This window comes from Streptopelia decaocto (assembly GCF_964273445.1).
Source record: "Streptopelia decaocto genome assembly, chromosome: 4".
NCBI classification, from domain to species: Eukaryota; Metazoa; Chordata; class Aves; order Columbiformes; family Columbidae; genus Streptopelia; species Streptopelia decaocto.
The window spans coordinates 51,307,100-51,326,777 of NC_138658.1; the positions used below are offsets into that span (position 1 = coordinate 51,307,100).

Genomic DNA, 19,678 nt, shown 5'->3' on the forward strand with positions numbered 1-19,678 from the left:
ACCTGCTTAATAGGAAAAACATTCTAGAGAAACTTATGTCATGTATAGCATGGGACTTTTTTCTACAGAGTCCAGATACTTCTTGATTGTTTCCTAGTGGATATAGCAATACGGTATTTGTTTGCTTGCTCTGAAGCTTGAAGGTAGTTACCATGAATAATGCTATCCATTTTCTTTCTTGAAGTACAGGCAGCACCTTCTGTTAACCCTGTAAAGGTATCACAATAAACCAGACATTTCACACCACAGAAATGTAATAGGTTTAGCCATAGCATGGTTGTTAATGTGCTCTTTATATTCATGTAGACATCTGACATACTTCTGAAGAAACTCTGTCATGGATGAATGTTAGCTGAACAGTCATTATGTGAGACAAAGCAAAGGGTCACCTTGTACATTTGGGAGGGAATGTTTGCAGTTATTGAAGCAAGGATGTGAGCATCTGATGGGAACAGATTAAAACTTATCTCATGGTATAGTAAGGAGAAAGTACAGTTAGAACCAGGTGACAATCATTAGGACTTTTACATTCTACTTCTCCTGCTTGTTCAATGTATGGCAAATTCTTCAGCCTATTACCTGCAAAAAATCAATATATGACAACATATCAGTTGCCAAATGGGAGAGTCATGAGAGTGAGTTCTTCAATTAATCCTTCTGTAAAAGTTGTTATAGCAGCTTACTACAGTATTATTGAACTACCACACAGATATAAAACAATGTAGTTTAAAGAGCTGAACAGATGAGGGCTGAGTACTCAGGGGAAATAACAGAAAGGCTGACTTCAAGGCTGTGTGAGTTTTGATTCGTTAATCAAGTTGAGTATTTCACAATAGTTCAGTATATTTGAAGAAGCCACTACAGCTAGACAAGCTTCTTGAGCAGTTATTACTGATGGCGTTCACAGAATTCACAATAGTTCTGTATTTTAACTTTCCACCCAAACACTGGATTTGCTTGGACATACACTTCAGCCTGTTGACATGGCATACAGCCTGCAGCCATGACAAATTCTCAATGAATGTACCATAGAGGTACATGTAGCCTAGAGATAAGCTTTTTTTGATCTTTACTCTTCTTTAAGCACTGAGACTGGAATAGAAAATTTAACCCTGCCTATGGGTACCAATATTCAGAATAGCTGCCTCTGTCATTCTGGAAATAAGGTTTCATGTGCCTGAGGAGAACCAAGAGATGAGATAACTCCTTCCATCAGTGCTAGGGTGAGACTGATTGAGCAGAGCTCTGGTGGAGTCCAACCAAACTCTCTCACCAGGAGGAGCTCACACAACAAGGGTCTTTCTCTGCTCATGCCACTGGTTTCCTTCAGCAGCAAAACTGCCCTGTAGACAACAGAAGCTATGAACTAGCATCTTCTGGCAGACAGTTCTGTCTCTGAAGCCACAGAATGGTAGCTCTTATTGAACAAAAGAAAAAAGTCTACAACAGTTTAAAAGGAAAGGAGAAGCTCAAAGATTCACAGGTTGCTGCAACATTAAGCATTTCAAGGCTCTTATTCTCAGGAAAAAAAAAAATAGAATAAAGCACTATTTTATTAGGCAGGAAAATGTTTCTTAAGCTGAGAAAACAGATATTTCTGCAGTGACAGATGACATTACTGATCACTGTCCAAAAGACTACGTAACAGTCTCTGATAACACAATAAAGACCTTGTGACAAAGAACACTGTAGATGTGGGTATGTACAGGTAAGCACTTCTGATATGGGAGAACCCCTTTCAGACTGATTCAGAATGGGGACTGTTTTTTCCATATTTTGCCTTAAGGTATAGGCTGCTGGTTATACCTGAGACTGGTTGCTTCCTTCCTCTGTGAGAAATGTAATGTTTTACGAAATTAAAACACTTTGTCAAGTTTTTTGACCACTCTTAGTTGAGCAGCCCCCTAGCACATGGAGACTACTCAAAGAACCCACCTAGCATGTAAATTTCCTCAATTAAAAAAGCAGGAAGTTCAAATTACAGTTTCCAGAGGTTGTGCAAGATAGTGGAATGGAGGAGGAAGTTACATGTTGGAACCTTGAAAGTTAAGCAGAAATGCTGTGAGCCAGTACAATGCAATTAATAACCCGTAACATTGCCACTCAAAACAGTCACATCCATGCCCCTTCAGATTCCAGAATTTCAGGTGTTGACACTTTACAAGGTAAGTTCTGGACATTTCAGGACAGGTATTGGTGATTGTGTTTGCTGTGTTTGGCTTTTCTGGGTTATACTGCTTTGTAGAAGCAATGATCCCATTACAGGGTGGTAGAAATGGTTTGGAGTATTTTATTATTTTGATATGCAGAAAGTCTATGTTGTGTTTTCTATGCCTCATCTGCACAGTCCCAACCACGTCCTCCCTAAAAGTACAATACAACAACAGGAACTCCAGGAGCTGAAACTTGCAAAATGTTGTCTTTGTGTGGTATTGACACTCTGCAGAGCCTGGTATGCTACATGATACGTGACAGATCTCCTTTCCTCCCCATTCTGCCAGACATGTTCATAAGCAAATATAATAGTTACACACAAAGAGGAACTCTGTATATATCACAAACAGCAGAAAAAAACTAAATATGAAAAAGAAAACAATCTCTCTTCCCAGATTCTTTTAATGACAGCTCTGAACTAATATACCAGGGAAAAAAAAAATCCCCATTCTTGGATAATTACTTTGGACGGGCAGATATCACCTCTTTTTTTTTTGAGTCAAATTGCTGATCAAGACGGAAATGCAAGGCTTCTAGCTTCTTTTAGCTAAATAGGTGTTCTATATAGAAAGAAAGCATCTTAGACTTTCATATGAGACCGAACATAAGAAAAGGTAGCGAGAGCAAAATGCCCACAGTGCATACTAATCCAACATGATTTTGTAAAATGTTCAGACTTGTAACTGATTTTTCATTTGCTCCTGGGAAAAGGCTGTCAAATGAGGCAAGCACGATACAGACACATTTTTGCTCTTTAAGCCTGCATGTCTATTAGCATTCCTTCCAACAGCAGAACTGAAATCAAATGCTGTATGTTTCACACCTGTAGCTAGGAGACTTTTCTGGTTTTGATAGATCGATAGACAACACCTGTAGGTACTTAACCTGCAATGTTGGGTCCCTTCTACAAGCAAGAACTTTTTTTAGAGGCTTTTTCTTATCTTTTTGCACATTTTACTTGACACCACTAGCTTGCAAAGTGAATAACTGAACCATTTAACATGAAAAAAATCCACATCTGCCCATCTGCTCCTGCAGCTCAAGAAACTCCAACATTTCTCACAACAGCAGTTGATCACGCAAAGGGCAAACCACTGCAAGCAGAACCCAGAACCTCAAACCTGTAGCAGGTATTTTGATGAAGGCAGGGAGCACTTCTGGACTGCCAACTCAGGCACACACACATCACCCCAACAACACAAGTAATTTTTGCAGGCAACCGTGATGTGCTTGTCTGTCTTGTAGTGTCTGCCCTGGCCCGGGAGGCAGCCCGCTCTGTAGCTGGGCACCCGGCAAGTCACAGCCCGTCCCCGCAGGTCTTGTGCTCCCGCTGGGGCCGAGCTCTCCCCGCTGGCGCGCCGGCTGCCTCCGCACCTGCGGAGCGGCGCGCAGCTCGGCGGCGGGGCCGGCAGGAGGCGCTGTGCGAAGAGAGCGGCGGCAGCGCCCTGCGGCCCGGCCCGCGGGTCACTCACCATGTTGACCTCCGAGACCACGTCGATGCTGGCGATCTCTATCCGCATGCCCACATCCACGGGCGGACCTGCAGGGGGAGCGGCAGGCGGCGTTAGCCGGCGGGGGGCGCCGGGAGGTCTGGGGCGCGGGTCGGGGGAGCACGGGCGCCTCACCTCCGAAATCGGGCCGGAGGCGGATGTCGTAGCCCTGGAGCAGCCTGTCCACCGTCTCCTTCACGTAGGACATGTTGCTGGGCCCGTCGGCGCTGCGGGATGTAGCACAGGTTAGGGAGGCTGCCGGGCGGCCCCGAACCCGCACCCCTCCGCGGCCCGTCGGCGCTCACCTGCGCGCCGCGCACGCCACGGCCAGCACCAGCGGCAGGGACAGCGCCCGCGGGCCGGCCCGCCTGGCCGCCGGGCCCCCCATCCCGGCCGCCGCCGCCTCGCGGGGAAAGATCCGCGGACTGCAAGTTGGTGCGGAGCGGAGCAACAATTCCCCACAGCGCGACGCATGCGCTGAGCAGGGCGCCGCGGCCCCCGGGGAGCACTTCGGTCCTCCTCGACCTGCCCCGCTCCAACCGGATCGGGTCCGCCCCGCCCCGCCGCGGGGGAGCCGAGGGCGGCGGGGAGGCCGTGCCGGAGCGAGCGGCGCGGCCAAGCGGCTGGAGCGGCAGGTGGGGACCGAGAGCCCCCGGGCTGCCGTGAGCCGCGAACTTCTCGTCAAGAAAGAGTAAACAATCATTGAGGGCGCTTCTCAGTGAATGTTCACACTGGTAGGCTCTAATGCTAATGGCAAAGTAAAAGGCAATTGGCAGATTCGAAAGAAATGGTACGTTTTGGTACATATAGTACTTGGTCCAGCCGTGAAAGCTTGAGAGCATCCATCCATCCATCCTTGAGCAGGTTTGGGTCTGGAGCTCTCTTGCAGAAGTACCCACTGTGGCATATGCAGGAGATCACAACAGATGTTTTGTTGCTATTTTTTAACCAAAGTAATTGATCTTGCATTTAGAACAATATTTTTTTAAAGACTCTATGAATTGATGCTCTAACATAGCCTCACCTCTTATGAGCAATATTACAGACTGACTAATCGCCCTGTGCACAATTTATGACTTTGCCAGTGCCGCTCTGTTTCCCTGCACAGTAGCTCAGCAGAGATAACATTTATCCCTTTTAAATTCAACCCACTTCATCTGTGCTCTACACAATCCTGTGTGCAGTGACCTTGGAATATGTATTTGATGGTTTTGAGGCTCCTACAGTGTCATGCAGACTTATTCCTGAGAAATGGCAGACTCTTGGTGATGCTTTTGTGGTTGAAATAATCCACGGTATTTGAAAAATGCAGGGATGTTGAAACAGATAGTTTGGGACTGTATGGGGATATAGCAGAAGATTTGGTGAGGAGGTTAGTTAAATGTAAATATGCTCAAGTGACCTCAAGTGACTTGCACATGTCTGTAGAAAAAGCACATACATCACACTAATTGCTTTATTGACCTTGTGTGCTTGATGAGTAGAACCTCTGTGTTAGATAACATAGGCCTTTGAGAAACTCTAGGCACCTTATCACTATGTCTGAGATTCCTGCTTTGTTGTGAGAAAGAGCGGGAGGCTGCACCTGCCTGAAGCCTTGAAATACAGGTGATCTCAGCAGGCCCAGTGATCTTCCAGCAGGGCTGAACTTACACTTACAGCACCTGCGTCCCCGCCTGTATCACCTCTGCCTGGGAGCTTAGGTGTGGCTTCGGAGATCCCCCAGTAGAGAGGTAACTAAAATAAAACTTGCTCTTTGCAATGCATTCATGGCCTCTGGCTCTTCTTGCGACGTGCCTGCGTATGTGTACACAGGGATACAAGTTCTAGTGATAATTTTGAAGGTTTCAACAATGCATATTTCTATGTAAATTTGTCACTCTGGAAGAAAGAGCACAACACAGTTCCTACGAGATTAGCACAGGAGTCTTTCATCCTCACAACTTCTTCCTGTAACCATGACAGTATGAGTTTATGAAAATAACTATTTCATTAATGGTTTGTAACTGTATAATAAATATTTTCTATTGGCTTTGAGGACTTTTACACTGGACATATCTTTCTTTTCCTCCTGTTTTAGTCCTTAATTGCTCAAAACTGTGATCTCCCAGCTCAACTCAATGATATTTAAAATTGTGGTTTGCCACAAATTTTTAAGATTTACTATTCATAATCAGTACATTTCAGTAGTCTTCAATTATAATTGATGTGACTTGGGTCTAGCACTTAAAAAAAATATCATGCCTATATAAGTGTATCAAAATGTATCTTTTTGTTCAGATTAATATCAAACATAGCTGTAATAAAGTTACCTGGTTCCTCTCAAGCACTGAATTAGGACTTTCCATGGGACTATGCAGTCCCTTTTACTTCTTGATCATGTGCAGCATTATATCCTATAGGTCATTTTAGCTTTGTCATAAGCCATCTGAAAGTCAGATATGGCTGAATGAAAGGGAGACTGCTGCTCTCTATGGCTTGCCAAAATCCATTTTAAGGCATAAGTATGGGAGTTTATTCTATATGAACTCTTCATTCTCTGTACATTTCAGGGCAGCTTTGGTTGGGACCAGCTGTAATTCAGTCCCCAAACTGAATGCCTGTTAGTGGTTGGAATTATATAGGTGCATTTCTGGAGCTTATCATGTGGTTGGAAAAGGAATGATCTAAGAGCCCGCCCTGCAGGTCTTCTCAGCCCAACAACTGTACTTCCAGGGATGGTGAGGATGTTCTCCTTGGCAATCCAGTTCCTTGAGAGCTCTCCCAGCTGAGCTGTCCTGGCTTCTGCAGACCAGTGTGAGTTTCCTACACTGAGTATCCCAAAAATGAGACTAATGAGCCACTGACTGTTTCCCAAAGGTGGCATGCTGTGAAAATTCAACTCCATTTTGTTCAGCTTGATCAGTGGGGACATCTGGACTTTAAATTGGGATCTTGAAACTGCAAATATCCCACTGTGGGGAGACAATACTAAGAAGATCCCTCAGTAGCTGAGGCTTAGGAACAAAGCTTGATATGGTACTTTTAATAACCACACAAAGGAGGAGCCCCATGGCATTACACTGCCATAGCATGGGTGGTGAGAAAGATTCTTTTTGCCCTGTAGGGTGGATGACGGGAACATGTCTGGGACCTGTATTCCATTGCTTCCAGGACTGAAAAAGATAAGTTAGTAAAAGTAGGACTTCCACGCTCCCACATTACCAAGTGAAATGCTCAATAGTTTTATCTGAAATTTAAGAACTTGCAGTTCTGTTTTCTTTGCAGCAGATCTGCTTCTAGGAAAGTATAGCATGCTTTTCCAGGCCACCAGTTTGGAAGAATCTTGTCATAATTTTGATAGAAATATTCCTTGCAACATAATTCTTGCTTTCAGCAGCTTTTTAAGAACTGCTTTTACAAAGAACAGGTACATCCAAATTGAGTGACCACAACAAATAAGTTAATGTGCAAAGCCCAGATATTATCACTATTGTCCACAGACATTTTCTAAAAGCTTTTACAGGTGACAAAACATCTGGTGGTCTGATTTATACATGTGGTTCAAACTGCAACTTCTTCTGTGGTAAATAAACTTGATTCAAATTATAGCTGTGTGCTTCACACTGTGCACTTTGTATGTGGAGGTGATGACTGAAAATGGTAATATTCATAATACTGACCAGCTTGAGTAAGCTGGAATGAGGACTTGCAGAACCAGGATAGTCATCATCTCAGTGTCCAACTGGACTTGCAGTTTTCCAGTCAGTGGGGAGATCTATTGTGCGAATACTCCAGTCACAGGGCAGAAGCAGGACTGGTGTTAAGTGTGAAAGCAGCATCATTAATTAGCAAAATTTAATTACAGTGTAACAGTGTGCCCAGAAAACAATGAGAAACCAAGCTCAGGATCTTTGGATTATGCATTGCCAAACATCTCTGCCCCACTGATTGCTTGGCTGTGTGGCTTTTCATACTGCAGACATGACAGCTAAAATAAAAACACAAATTAGGTTGGGCATTAGTTTTTTCTTACTTGGCACTGAGCAGGTAACATTTTGTAGTAACTCTACTGATAAGTTATAATCAAAATTTTAAGTAAATTTTTCAAATTTGTAAAAAATAAGCTAAATGGTTGGGTTTGAAAACTATTAAATTAAACCTAGGAACTGTGAAATGACTACCTTCACAGTGAAAAGCAAATCCTGCTAATATTTATACTTAGAGAAAAGAGCCAGGTAACAAAATAGGTCACATATTTCAGCTTCTTACCTATAATGCCGTTGTCATTTTATACCTACAGTAATCCCTTGAGTCAAATGCAGCTTGTGAGTAGTCTTCTTGGATGGCAGAAAACAGCAAGCTGAAGATACTTTTATTGTGCTTTGAGGATTTCAGTGCAGCAGGAAAGCTGCACAAATGATGGAGAAGAGCTGCAGATTGACATAATGAACCTGTGCTTGGTCCTGGAATCTGTAGATGGGGTGATGCTGCCCTGCATTGAGGAGGACACCTCACCCTCCCAACTGTTTCCCTTCAGGTCTCTCAGTAAAGCCTCCATACCTTTGCCCTTCCCTCAGGAAATAAAAAAGGTACAGTTCAAAGGTCATGTCTTCTTTGTGCCCAATTTTTATCCCTTTTTTAATATGCTATAAAGGTCAATTAAGATATTCCTAGTGCAGGTTCTACTTTATTTTAAGAGCCTGTAAAACATTTAGTACAGTGCTTTTAAAGAAATAGTAGTAAATATGGAAATGATGAATTGAAGTTATTCACCTTTAATAATCAAAGTGAGAACATAATATGTAATAAGAACTATAGGATTCTTTTTGTCCTGTAATACCTACAGCCAGAATAATTTTGTGAGTCTCTAATCATGTCAGATAAACACCTGTAACACTCATTTGAAATCCCTTTTAAGATGTCTCAGCCTTGTGTCTGCACCACTCATCCAACACCCTTTCTTAACATTAGAGAGTTTGCTTCCTCTGGAGGCGTATGAATCCTGCTCTGTGTGCGTAATGACCGACCCTGCTCCCCTCACAGTACATATTCCTTGCCCTCCTCCTCACTACCTGTGGGAAGCAACTCTGCTGACCTTTTGGGTCCTTCATCCCAGGTGCAGGAGACTCACAAGCTCCTCCTCCCTCTCATTCTGGCTCAAGAGAAGTAGTAGAGGCTAGAGAATAAGGTCTTTGTGCCAGATACTATAGAGGAGATGAAAAAAGATAATCAAGCTTTGGAGAAGGACCATCCAGGGTAAGGTAGGAGGACATTCAACAAGTGTTGAGACAGACATGAAGAAGATGAAGGCAGCAGTTTGTATGCATTTGTATGGGTTAGTGGCCTCAGTGGCTCTACAAGGAGCCAGTAGTGTTGCTTAAAAAAAGGCAGTGTAGACAGTGCTGCAGAAGCTGGTTTTAAGGAGGTATTTAAAGAACAGAGACATAAAAGTGTGATATTGTTATGATTCCTGTTAAAAGGTATTTCAGGTACTTCCTTTTATACAGTTCCTAACAGCTGAGGTTTGTCAGTGCTGATGGGATGTCAGAATCAGGACAGAAGGAGTTAATACCTGATGTATTACTCTGTAGAAACTGAGTGCATGCATACATTTCTATTGCAAGCAGTTCCCTTGATTTTAACAGGCTGATGCATACCATGGAAAGTTGTGTATATATTTGTACGATTGATACCTCTGCTGCTATGCTTTTTAGGCCTGGTCCTGTGTTTATTTGTACGGGTTTTGTGGGTTTTTTTGGGTATAAGAAATGAAACATGGTTACTGGAATGGCCCAGAAATTATTTTTCTGATAAATTGAGTTAATTTTCTCCAGCTTTGCTTTTTAATTGTTTTCTGAAGCAGCTCACTGCAAAACTCTATTTAAATTGTCAGATTAAATAAGTCCTTTTGAAGTACTGAGTAGAGAAATATGAGTAATCTCATATTCTGAAAGTATTTTACCACACTGAGCCACTAGAATGCAATGTGTCTCTTTGTCCCATTTCAGTAACATGCATTTGCTACATACACTTGTGAATCTGTGAGTCACATAAATAAAGGCCTAGGTTGTTTGCTTCTAGCAATAAAGAGACAGAATGGCTGAATTCAGTCACACAAGTAACTTTTCTGAGGATATTTTCACGTAAGCATGTCGATCAAAGCATTCCTTAGTCAGGAAGAAGAAAGAAAACAATCAAAATTAAGTTTTCTGTGTAAAAAGATAGATTCCTGCATTATTTACTCTCAATACATTTAGAATTCAAAGATATTCCTGGTTTGGGATGAAAACTGATGCTGAACATGGACCTGTTCCATTGGCTGGCACTTCAGTTTTAAAATTAGATCTACCTAGAAGTACCCTTAGTGCATTGGAGACCCAGCCTCCAAATCACATACTCCTCAAACAGCCAAGTTCAGTAAGAAAAGAAACAGACATTTTGGTTGAGATTGTATAGTACTTTTTAAGAGGTAAGGCCTTAAAGAGTAAAAGCCAGAATAAATCCAGGAATGGTCACTGCAAATAGAAACTGTTCTTTATCCTCTTGCCGTTGCACCCGCCTCATGAAAAGCAGGCATTTTGTATTTCCACTTATTATCAAGCTTGTTTGCTACCTCCAAGGACAAAGGTGACAAGAAGGAAAATTTGCATTATATTTCAAGAATATGTTTACAAAATATTCCACCTCTCGCATTTAAAAGTGAGTATTAGAAGAACAGCAAAATATAACAATAAAAACCGCCAGACCGAAAACTGACAGGCTAATTTCCTTGCTAATGGCAAATTCCTCTGGAATTCTGTTGAGTAGATTTACAGCCATGAAAATGACAGCATTAGATATGTATTGCCATGTATAGTCATACCTACGCTGGGAGAAAACAAAGTGGGCATGATTTTAACAAATGCAATAGTCCTACACAACAGCTGCTTGCACACTCCCTTCTTGTCTCAGGAGCACATTTGATGAGCAAGATAGATGCTTCTTGCTTGCTGAAGTAACAAGCACATGTGAATCTCTTCAGCTGGGAGTCACTTTGTCAACAGGGAGGTGTAAGACAACAAATAATTTTACTTATCTCTGTAACTGATGCAGGGGTGCAGGTCTAAAATCCATGATTTATCTATGTTGTGTGGGCTGGCAGCAGTCACTGGAAGCGGTCCATAAACTGAGAAATAGATTATGCCCTGTCATTTGTGCTGTTTTTAGATAGTTGAAAAAGAACTCTAAAATAAAGGCTAAAATAAGTGCAAAGATAAGAATTGGAAGAAGAAAGAAATCGAACACAAAGAAAAAGAACTGGTGTGAGATAGAGGTTCCTCAGCCAGATTGCGAAACTGAGATGCTACTAGTTTTCTGGCCTCTGTTGGTATCTGTTCCACTGCAGTGGTGGGCACAGGGGCAGAGATGCTCTTGTGGGGATGAGTGCTCTGGGAAGAGGCCTGCAAGAGTAATGGCTGGACAACAGGGGGTATTGGTTTATTCACTGTTCATGCATTTTAGAAAAGACTGAACTGGTTGTGGGGCTGCCTTTGAACCCACCTCATAGGGCAAAGCCATCCTGACTCCTATTTTAGGACAATCAGCAGAATTTGAATGCTCGGGACACAGTGAAGGGTCAGATAAGTGGTGGGGAAGCATCCCCTCATTCCCCTGAGCAGCAGCAAGCATTTCTGTGGTGTCATTAATAATAGGTTCAGACATTTTCTAATACCATCTCTGGGCAAAAAGAAGACTTCATTTCATGGCCAGAAGAGGCCAAAAGAAGAAATATCAAGAGTATGCTTTTATATATATATATAATTTGGAAGCATTTCCTTGTTATCTTTTCCTACTGTAAGGGATGATTTTTGGATCCTTCTCATGAGTTAACTTCTTATATTCCTAACCTCTCTGTTGTGTCTTCTTTTGTCTTGCCAAGTATCTCCTTAAGTGTCTCTTCCTTCACCTAACACATTAAGGCTGAAATTTTACTTCAGCTTCTGGATATTACCAAAATTTTAATTTCAGAAAATTTGCAAAATGTGTTTCAGTATTGCCTCTGTGTTAGACCAGTCCGAGGGGCCAGCCACAGGAGTGGCAGCCAAGTCCAATTCCTCTCTGGTGCCCTTTGATGAAGGAAAAATATCATTTGCCTGTCTGTCAGGTGTGGAACTGAGGAATTAGAACATTTGTATATTAGGACAAAAACAACAATGAAGCTATAGGAAAACAAAGTATTATAAATATGGAGAAAACCCCAACACCATAGTAAATCAGGAACTCAAGGTGAAAAATGCTTTCTGGTTCTGATTCAGAATCCCCAGGGTGAGTGGCAGGTTTTTCGTTTACTTCAGTCAGTTTTGGAACAGGACCTAAATGATCCTGGTGTCTAAATCATACATAAGTCAAGGTAGATTGTACTTCATCTTTTTGGGCTGTGAGCTGAACCGTAGAGCAGAGAAAACAGCATGTATTGCGCTGGAGTAATCAGACAGGGAAGACACAGACTGTTTTCCATGAGATAAGAGAGAGCACTTGTGAGTGCAGACCTCATCCATCCTGTTAAAAACATTCATCTTGTGAAGTCTGCCTCCTGGAACTGTGTGTTTGTAAGATACTCAGCTTCCCTTTTTTCCCCTAGGCTTTCCATCTACCCATTTTCCCCATCAGCAGTGGAAGTACTTCATTTCTCATGTCTAAATGGGCTAAGAGGTCAGAGAGGTGGCTGTGGAGGCCAGTTCACGTAGACAGCATGTTGGCTAAAGAGTATTTATTTCTCAAGTAGTGTTAATCTCTGATGCCTTTGTCCAGCAGAAAAATATTTAAAAGCTGACTACATATTAAACGCCCCAAATGAGACACAAAGTCAACAAAATGTCTAAACTAACAAGGAACATAAATATTGGTTAAAAACTGACCTATTTGATAACAATACTTAGTATTACATGCTTCACATTTTAAGCCATTGTGTGCATTTGAACTAATTAATACTTTCAAATATCCCTGCAATATACGTAAGTCTTCTCTAAACTTTACAGAACAGGAAATTCAGACACAGAGGTCTGAGGATAAAAAATTTAAATGCAGACTTGGGCATTTGGACTCCACAAGATCTGGGTCACTCTTCTTTATAAAAGCCTTCATATACATTCATGCACTTAGTATTAGCTACACTTGTTGAGAAGATTTGGCCTAAATGACTTATTCAAGATCAAAGAAATCAGTGGCAGAGCCAGGAAAGGAACTGAAGGGTGCATCGTCTTTAAAGGTAAAAAGCAACTGAGCCATAAAACTACTTCCATTTTTAAGTGTGTTATGCTTTGTGAATTTAATAATTACAATAATGAATTTTTTTTATTTCATTTCATGCTATTATTGAAAAATTCAATCTAGTTCATAATACAAGGGATGCAGCAGCTCCACTGAATCAACCCCATGGTATATTCAGACTCGCACCCTCTCTGACTGTGGCCAGGAGGTTATATTTCTGCTGTTGCAACACACTTAGAGTGGACTTGTTGCTGTATATTAATTATCTGTTGATCTATATGCTTAGGTAAAAGCAAAAGGATACTGTACTTCATCAGTTATAATTCTTTTACTCAGTATTCCTTCATAAGAAATACTCCAAGGATAATAAATACTCCAAGAAGAGTGAAAAGCGTAAGAATCTCCTCAGAGGCTGTGAGCTACTTGATCTAACTTTGAGGTTGGCTGTGCTTTGAGCAGGAGATTGGACCAATGCCTTCCAAAGGTCCCATCCAAGCTGAATCACAATGTGTTGGGTGGGAAGGGGAAGAGACTGTACAGTGAAGAGCATGCACTGTGCGAGAGGAGAGCTAGCTCCTCGTATAGCTGTAGAATGGGATTATCTTCCTCTTGCTCACCACTGAGGACATAGGGCCCCTGCTAGGATACCATGTGTAAGATATCTCTCTGGGTAAGTAGTGAAGGAGAACTGGGAACTAGTTACTTAAAGTGGTTAACAAGATACCTTATCTGACCATTGCTGTCAGTGGGAGCGAACAGTGCACTGTGCTTCCCAAGCAGTTCTCAGCTCCTTGCAAACAATATTCAGGTACGCCTTAAATTACTTGATGAAATACTGATGCTTCGTAATTTTCTCTTTTCCACCTGCTCATTTTGTCACTGTTTTCTGGGCCTGATGCCTCTGCATCAATGCCAATAAAACCAGCCCCCTTGTGCTGCCCACTGCTGCTACAGCACCCTTTGCTTTCTGGTGATGACATGACAATTCCCCTCAGTAACTTTTTGAGAAGTGAGTAATGCCACTCCATGCAACAACCACCAGATGGTAATGAAGAGCAGACTGGTTGTGCATCTTCTGTAGATGAAGTGTATTACCACAATAGCAAATTTTGCCTTTGCAAGCAGAGTTTACAAGTGTTGCTCTAAATGCCAGTTTGCTCAGCTGTTTACAGACCCCAGGGCCACTGTGAAAGTCTGCTTGGTAGCTCTATTTGCATGAAAAATTGTTCTGTTAGGTTTTATACTAAAACATTTAAAAGTAAATACTTTCTATCTAACACATGAATGCTGATATTATTATTTAGTACAGAGATGTTATTGTTATAAGGCAGGTTTTGACTACAATTAGTATACAACTATACAAGCTATCCTTTGTAGGAAGTTAGATGCAAAACACCTTTAGGTGACTGTATGCCTTATTCCTTCTGGAGCCATAATATTAAAATTACACGACATGAAGGATATATCTCTTCCAAGGTAGAATGGAAGGTGTCTCTGTTAATGTGTGTGCTTGATATTAGCAAAGAGAGCAGCAGTGGGAAGTGAACAAAGTGTCTCTTCTTAACCAAACATTGTTTTCAATGCAGAGGTGATGCTGAGCACAGCCTGCCAACCCCCCAGCAGGACAACACAAGGGAAGAGCAGCATAAACAGAGCCTCATCAGTACTGCTAACCCCAGACTTGAGAATCAGAAGTCAGTCCCACAGGGGTCACGAGATTCCAAAGTCTCGGTTTACTTATCTGCCTGCAGGATTTTGGGTTCTTTATGTAGTACCTTGTAAAACACCTAGGACAATTTTTCAGGTTTTTCTCCCCCTTGTACAATCCAGAGACTTTACAACTCTCCTGTTCTCTCTTTTAATGAAAAATAAGGTTCCTACTGCCTTTGGGAGACCTGGGCAAGCCAAGCACCATGAAGGCAGGGAGAAAATAATGAGAGCTGATGCCAGTGGCTTCAGTGTGAGTCAGGAGTCAGACCTATGGCTTCCGTGGCATTCTTTAACTCATTCCCCTGGCATCTGCCAATGACTCATATACTTCTGGGATTAATAGATGTGTAATGACTGGGAACATGAAGCCTTCCAGGGAGGCAGTTTGTTGGAGCTTCTGCTCTCTCGTTCTCTCTGGGAGCATGGGCCAGCAGCAGGATGCAGCTGTCTTAAAACCAGGTGTCAGAGCGAGAGGCTCTGGCCAAAAACAGAAGCTTGAAGGAGACTGCAGGTGTGAACACCCAGCCTTCCTCCCCTCTCCTTCTGAGCCATGGCAGCCCCATGAGTCTGCCCCTTGCCTCAGGCCCTTGCCCCTCTCTCTCCTCTGCCTGCTGCCCCTGAAAGCTGCAGAAGGTTTGCTAATGTTGCTTGGGGCAACCAAAAATTTTGACTCATTTTGAATGAAACTTGGCAGCCCTGACAGGGGAAGGTGGGGTATAGGGCACTGGCTTCCCAGATCCCTCCCCACAACCCTGGCTGCCTTCAACATACAGCCTTGTACTGCTTTTGGAAAAATCCCTGTTCCCCCTGCATGAAGAGACTTTCTTAGCATATTTCCTGGGGATGCCCATTTTAGAGACAGAAATGGGTAGATCTGCTTTATTCCCCACTCTACCACTGAGGAGGTGCCTGTGACCTGCCCCAGTGGCCCCTGCATCTCTAAGCTCCTGATGCAGATGTGACATGGGCCAGTGATGTGCCTGATTATGAGCGTGTGTGTGCTGGGGAAGCAGAAGGGTTAGATGAGAAATGAGAGGTGGAGGTACAAGAATTCTCTGATGCTTTCTTGCTGAGAACACTTTTTGCCCCAAATTGGCAGTTTCTGTGGAAATGCTTTACAAACATATTTCTATTGCAGTGTGTAGAGTAGAGGTCCCCTTAAATATGAAGCTCACAGTTTACCTCCTTAAATATCTGTGTGTCAATCGCTAGAAGAATCCACATAAATCCAATTGCAATCAGTAATAGCAATATATATGTGTATGTATATATATATTTGGTACTCAAAGGATTTTCTAGCCTTATTCCAAGCGATCAAGGACATGTGTGTTAAAATAACCATGGTACTGTAGAACAGACTTGTAAATACCATATGTCAGAGGAAAAAATACCCGGCTAAATGCAAGTCGGCATCAGTTCCTGCAGTTTCGTAGGAGTTCTGGCCATGGAAGTGAAGCAAAGCTTGGCCGGCTGAAGGTTCAGTTTTACACAACGCTTACGCTGTGCTTTGAAAGGATAGCTGAGGTGGTGATCCGAGAACTGACCTGGGACGCAGCAGACTGGAATTAAGCTCCTGTTTTGCTGCAAATGTTGCACATGGTGTTATGGTGTTGGGTTGCCGCTTAAGGTTTTTGCATCTCTGTTCCCAGCAAATCAGAAATAATAGTACTTCCTTGTGTTCAGTCCCTAGTTAGTCTTATCTGTCTGGACTGTAAGTTTTTGAGAAAAGGAAATGCATCTGGTAACGTGTTCTACAGCGAGTGCAATGGGATCCTTTAAAAACTGGAGGTAACAACTTTGTGGTCAGATACTGAAATAAAAAGCTGGAAAGAAAACTACTAGAGCTACAGCAGAGAGAGAAGCTGGACTGGAAGAAGGGCCAGAAAGAGCATAAGCATCTATCTTATTGCTCCCAGAGCAGAACTTGCAATCAGTAGATCCAAAATCAAGGCTCCTTAACCAGAAGCACATCACTAGAGGTGCAATCAAAGCCTACAGTATCCTGGTGTTCCCATTGATGAAAAACTCTTTCCTGAACACATAGTTCAAGTTTCTGAGCTCCAGATCAAAGTATTGATAAAGTCAAGGACAGGTGGGTTTTTTGTAGGTTCCCATGCTCTCTTTAATGTGTGTGGATGCAGTGGAGGAGGGGAGAGAAGACTCCTTGAAGCCCTGAGGAAGTGCAAGGAGGGGGGAGTGAAAGACCCTCTAGTTGACTGTATAGAAAAGGTATCCATATATTTTCTTGGCCATCTGTCAAAAATGGTATTGGGGTATACATTTTCCAAAGAATGGATATTCAACCCCTGACCTTTCAAAACAATGTTATGTAAAGACAAGCCATTGGATCAAGACTGTAAGAAATTCTACTGTTAGGGGCAAAAACTGTAAAAAGTCCTAGAAATCTATGACTTAGATGTTCAGATAAAGAAACATTCAGGTGCTTGGCAGTGACTTCAGTTTTATGTCCTCTTTTCTAAGTGTTAGAGGCTTTTAACTATGCAATATATACTTGGGCATTAAAGGTTTTCCCAGTCTTTTCCATAGAAGCTTGGCTGTCTTCATGGATTTGGTGCCAGGACTAAATCAGGTCAAAATTGGCTGAATAATGAAATCTGCTTGGGAAAAAGATGTAACCTATAATTTACCTATATAACCTATAATGTTGGTAGAGCCTATAGTTCACAAAAAAAAAAAATCCAAAAGAAAAAAAAACACACAAAAAACCCCAAAACAAACCCAACCAAACAACCAAAACCAACAACAACATGAAAAAAACCCAAACGCAACCCAGCCAACCAACAACAACAAAACCTGGAAAGATGAAGTAATGCCTTCCACAAGAAAAGTACCCACTTTATTTTACTTTCCACTCAATCTGATGGTAAAGTAGAAATGGGGAGAGTGATGAAAAACTTTTCTGCTTCTCAGTGAGTTGTGATAAGTAAAAAATGATCAAGCTATACTTGAAGATCCATAGCTTTGGTTAAAACTGCTTTTGAGGCATGGCCAGAATGTCTGCTTCATCAAAAATCATTAGGAGATTACATTGGCATAGGGGCAGTAAAAAAAAGAAAAAATTCTATTTAAGATATTCAAGTGCTTGCTGAGCATATGGAGACAGGCAAAAATAGTCCCCTTCTTACAATAGTCCATGATGGGTGAGATTTCTTCAGAGAAATCTTGGAAGAATTGGTGGTAAAAACTGGAAAAGCTGAGAAAATGCTGAATTCAGCAAACGTTTTCAGGGACCATCAATCCAGTCTGTGACCACTAAATCCTTTTCAGGGTCATCAAGTTCTTTTAGAGAGATGATATAACCCAGAATTTTTTTGAAGTGATCAAAGTATTTTTAAAATCAGCATTCATCTACTGGTGACAAAGAGGCACCCTGGGACTTTCTGTATGTGTCTACGCTACAAATACATTACAAAATGATCTAGAATACCTCTTAAAATGTAATTCAAAAAATGTTGAAATCAGTCAGGGCAAGGCATATATCAGAAGGTATAAACAGGTACTCAGAGGTGTTATATCTGGCTTGCAAGGCTGTTTACTGTTATTTTGAACTGGTTTATGTTTCCTTCAAGCCTAGTTTTGTAAAAGTTTCAGCAATATGCAAATGACAGTTTTCCAGATATCAAGGACAACAATCTCTTGTTTTGGCATTAATCTTACTGAATTCTTGACAGTTGTTGCTGGACATGAGGGAGATATTAACCACTGATAAATTTGAGAAGTATTAGCATTCATTTTCTAGATGTAGAGAAAGTGATTTCTCATTTAGTTTTAGCACTTGTAGGGAGTAAATGCACTCAAATGGCACCTGGATCCTCTACCAATACAACCTGCAGCACAGAGGGTGTGACAGAAGGGTATCGTATCTACCTTTTTTTAGAAAAAAAAACACATGACCATCTTCTTAGAAGCCATGAGTACTTCTTGCCCGGTGCTCTGACATGGCATGTCCACAAATCTTTCAACCTGATGTTACTTTTACTGAAGTGCCTGAAGAGACAAAAGGTATCAATAATATTATTCTTCATTCTCATGAACCTGGGATCATTCAAAGATCAGCTCAGTTACTCAGATTGCTGGAAGAGGGATAACTGAGTTTCTTGATGTTTACCTGTAGCAGAACTACTATGGCATCCCTGGATTTGAGAGAGAGTTGAGTACTAACATTTCTCAGGACATGAATGTGGGGAGACTGTTACTGGTGAATTACACTCAACTTTTCTGTTTCAGTTTATGCAGGTGTCTATACACCTGCAGAAGGCAATAAAACAATCACTAGCTCTGCCAGTGTTGTTGGCTTTCTCCCATGGCAGCTGCTGGAAGTGACAGTGCTGTCACCATGGTTTGCTCTGTGACTACACAGCAGGCTTCTTCCCAGGTCTCAATTACCATCTATTGCTCTTGCTTTAGTTTTGTCAGCCTCTCTTCTGCCAGCAAATTTTTTTCTGAGGAATCCCTAGATCAAATAACCTCACTTAGAAATATTTTCAATGTTCTGCAAGAAGGGATTACTTTTTCTTGCACGGGATAGAAAAACTAGAGACTCCCTTTACTATAGGCCAGTTCTAAGTATACCCTTGGCATAGCCCATGATGTAGCAGAAGGTTGGTCCAGAAACACAAATTACGTCACTTCATAGAAGATCAAAAGTGTCTGATTAACCCAGGCAAAATTATGTGGTGAAATTAGTCTCCTGAAGAGCTGCTGATCCATCCTTCTGTCATTCGTGACCAGATTGTTAATGGAGCCAGGGCAGTGGACTCTTGCTGGCATGCTGGTTTTCACCTGTGCATAGAGTTAAACAGGCTGCTCCCAAAGCTTCATCACAGGAGCTGAAGTGGCATCCTACTGTCTGCACTGTCCAGGCTTGTAAATACTGCGCAGAGCACACGTGCTATCTGTAGCTGGGCTGCCCGGTCTGTGAGCTTTCAGCAGAGCATTCATCGTTCCAGTAAGGCAGTCAGATCAGGATCCTGTAAGGCAGTCAGGAGATGAGGATCCCGTCAAAAGCTCAA

General features: G+C 42.1%; 1 protein-coding gene across 1 annotated transcript in view; it reads right to left on the reverse strand.

Annotated features, from left to right (window-relative positions):
• Positions 1-4,092, reverse strand: part of GABRB1 (gamma-aminobutyric acid type A receptor subunit beta1) — a gene marked incomplete at both ends in the record, with an annotated part of 116,587 nt that extends 112,495 nt beyond the window's left edge. Inside the window, 3 exons of the mRNA XM_082051662.1 lie at positions 3,687-3,754; positions 3,840-3,931; positions 4,010-4,092. Of these exons, the coding sequence (XP_081907788.1) occupies positions 3,687-3,754; positions 3,840-3,931; positions 4,010-4,092 (243 nt within the window). The remainder of the gene's footprint in view (positions 1-3,686; positions 3,755-3,839; positions 3,932-4,009) is intronic.
• Between the last annotated feature and the right edge of the window lie 15,586 nt (positions 4,093-19,678).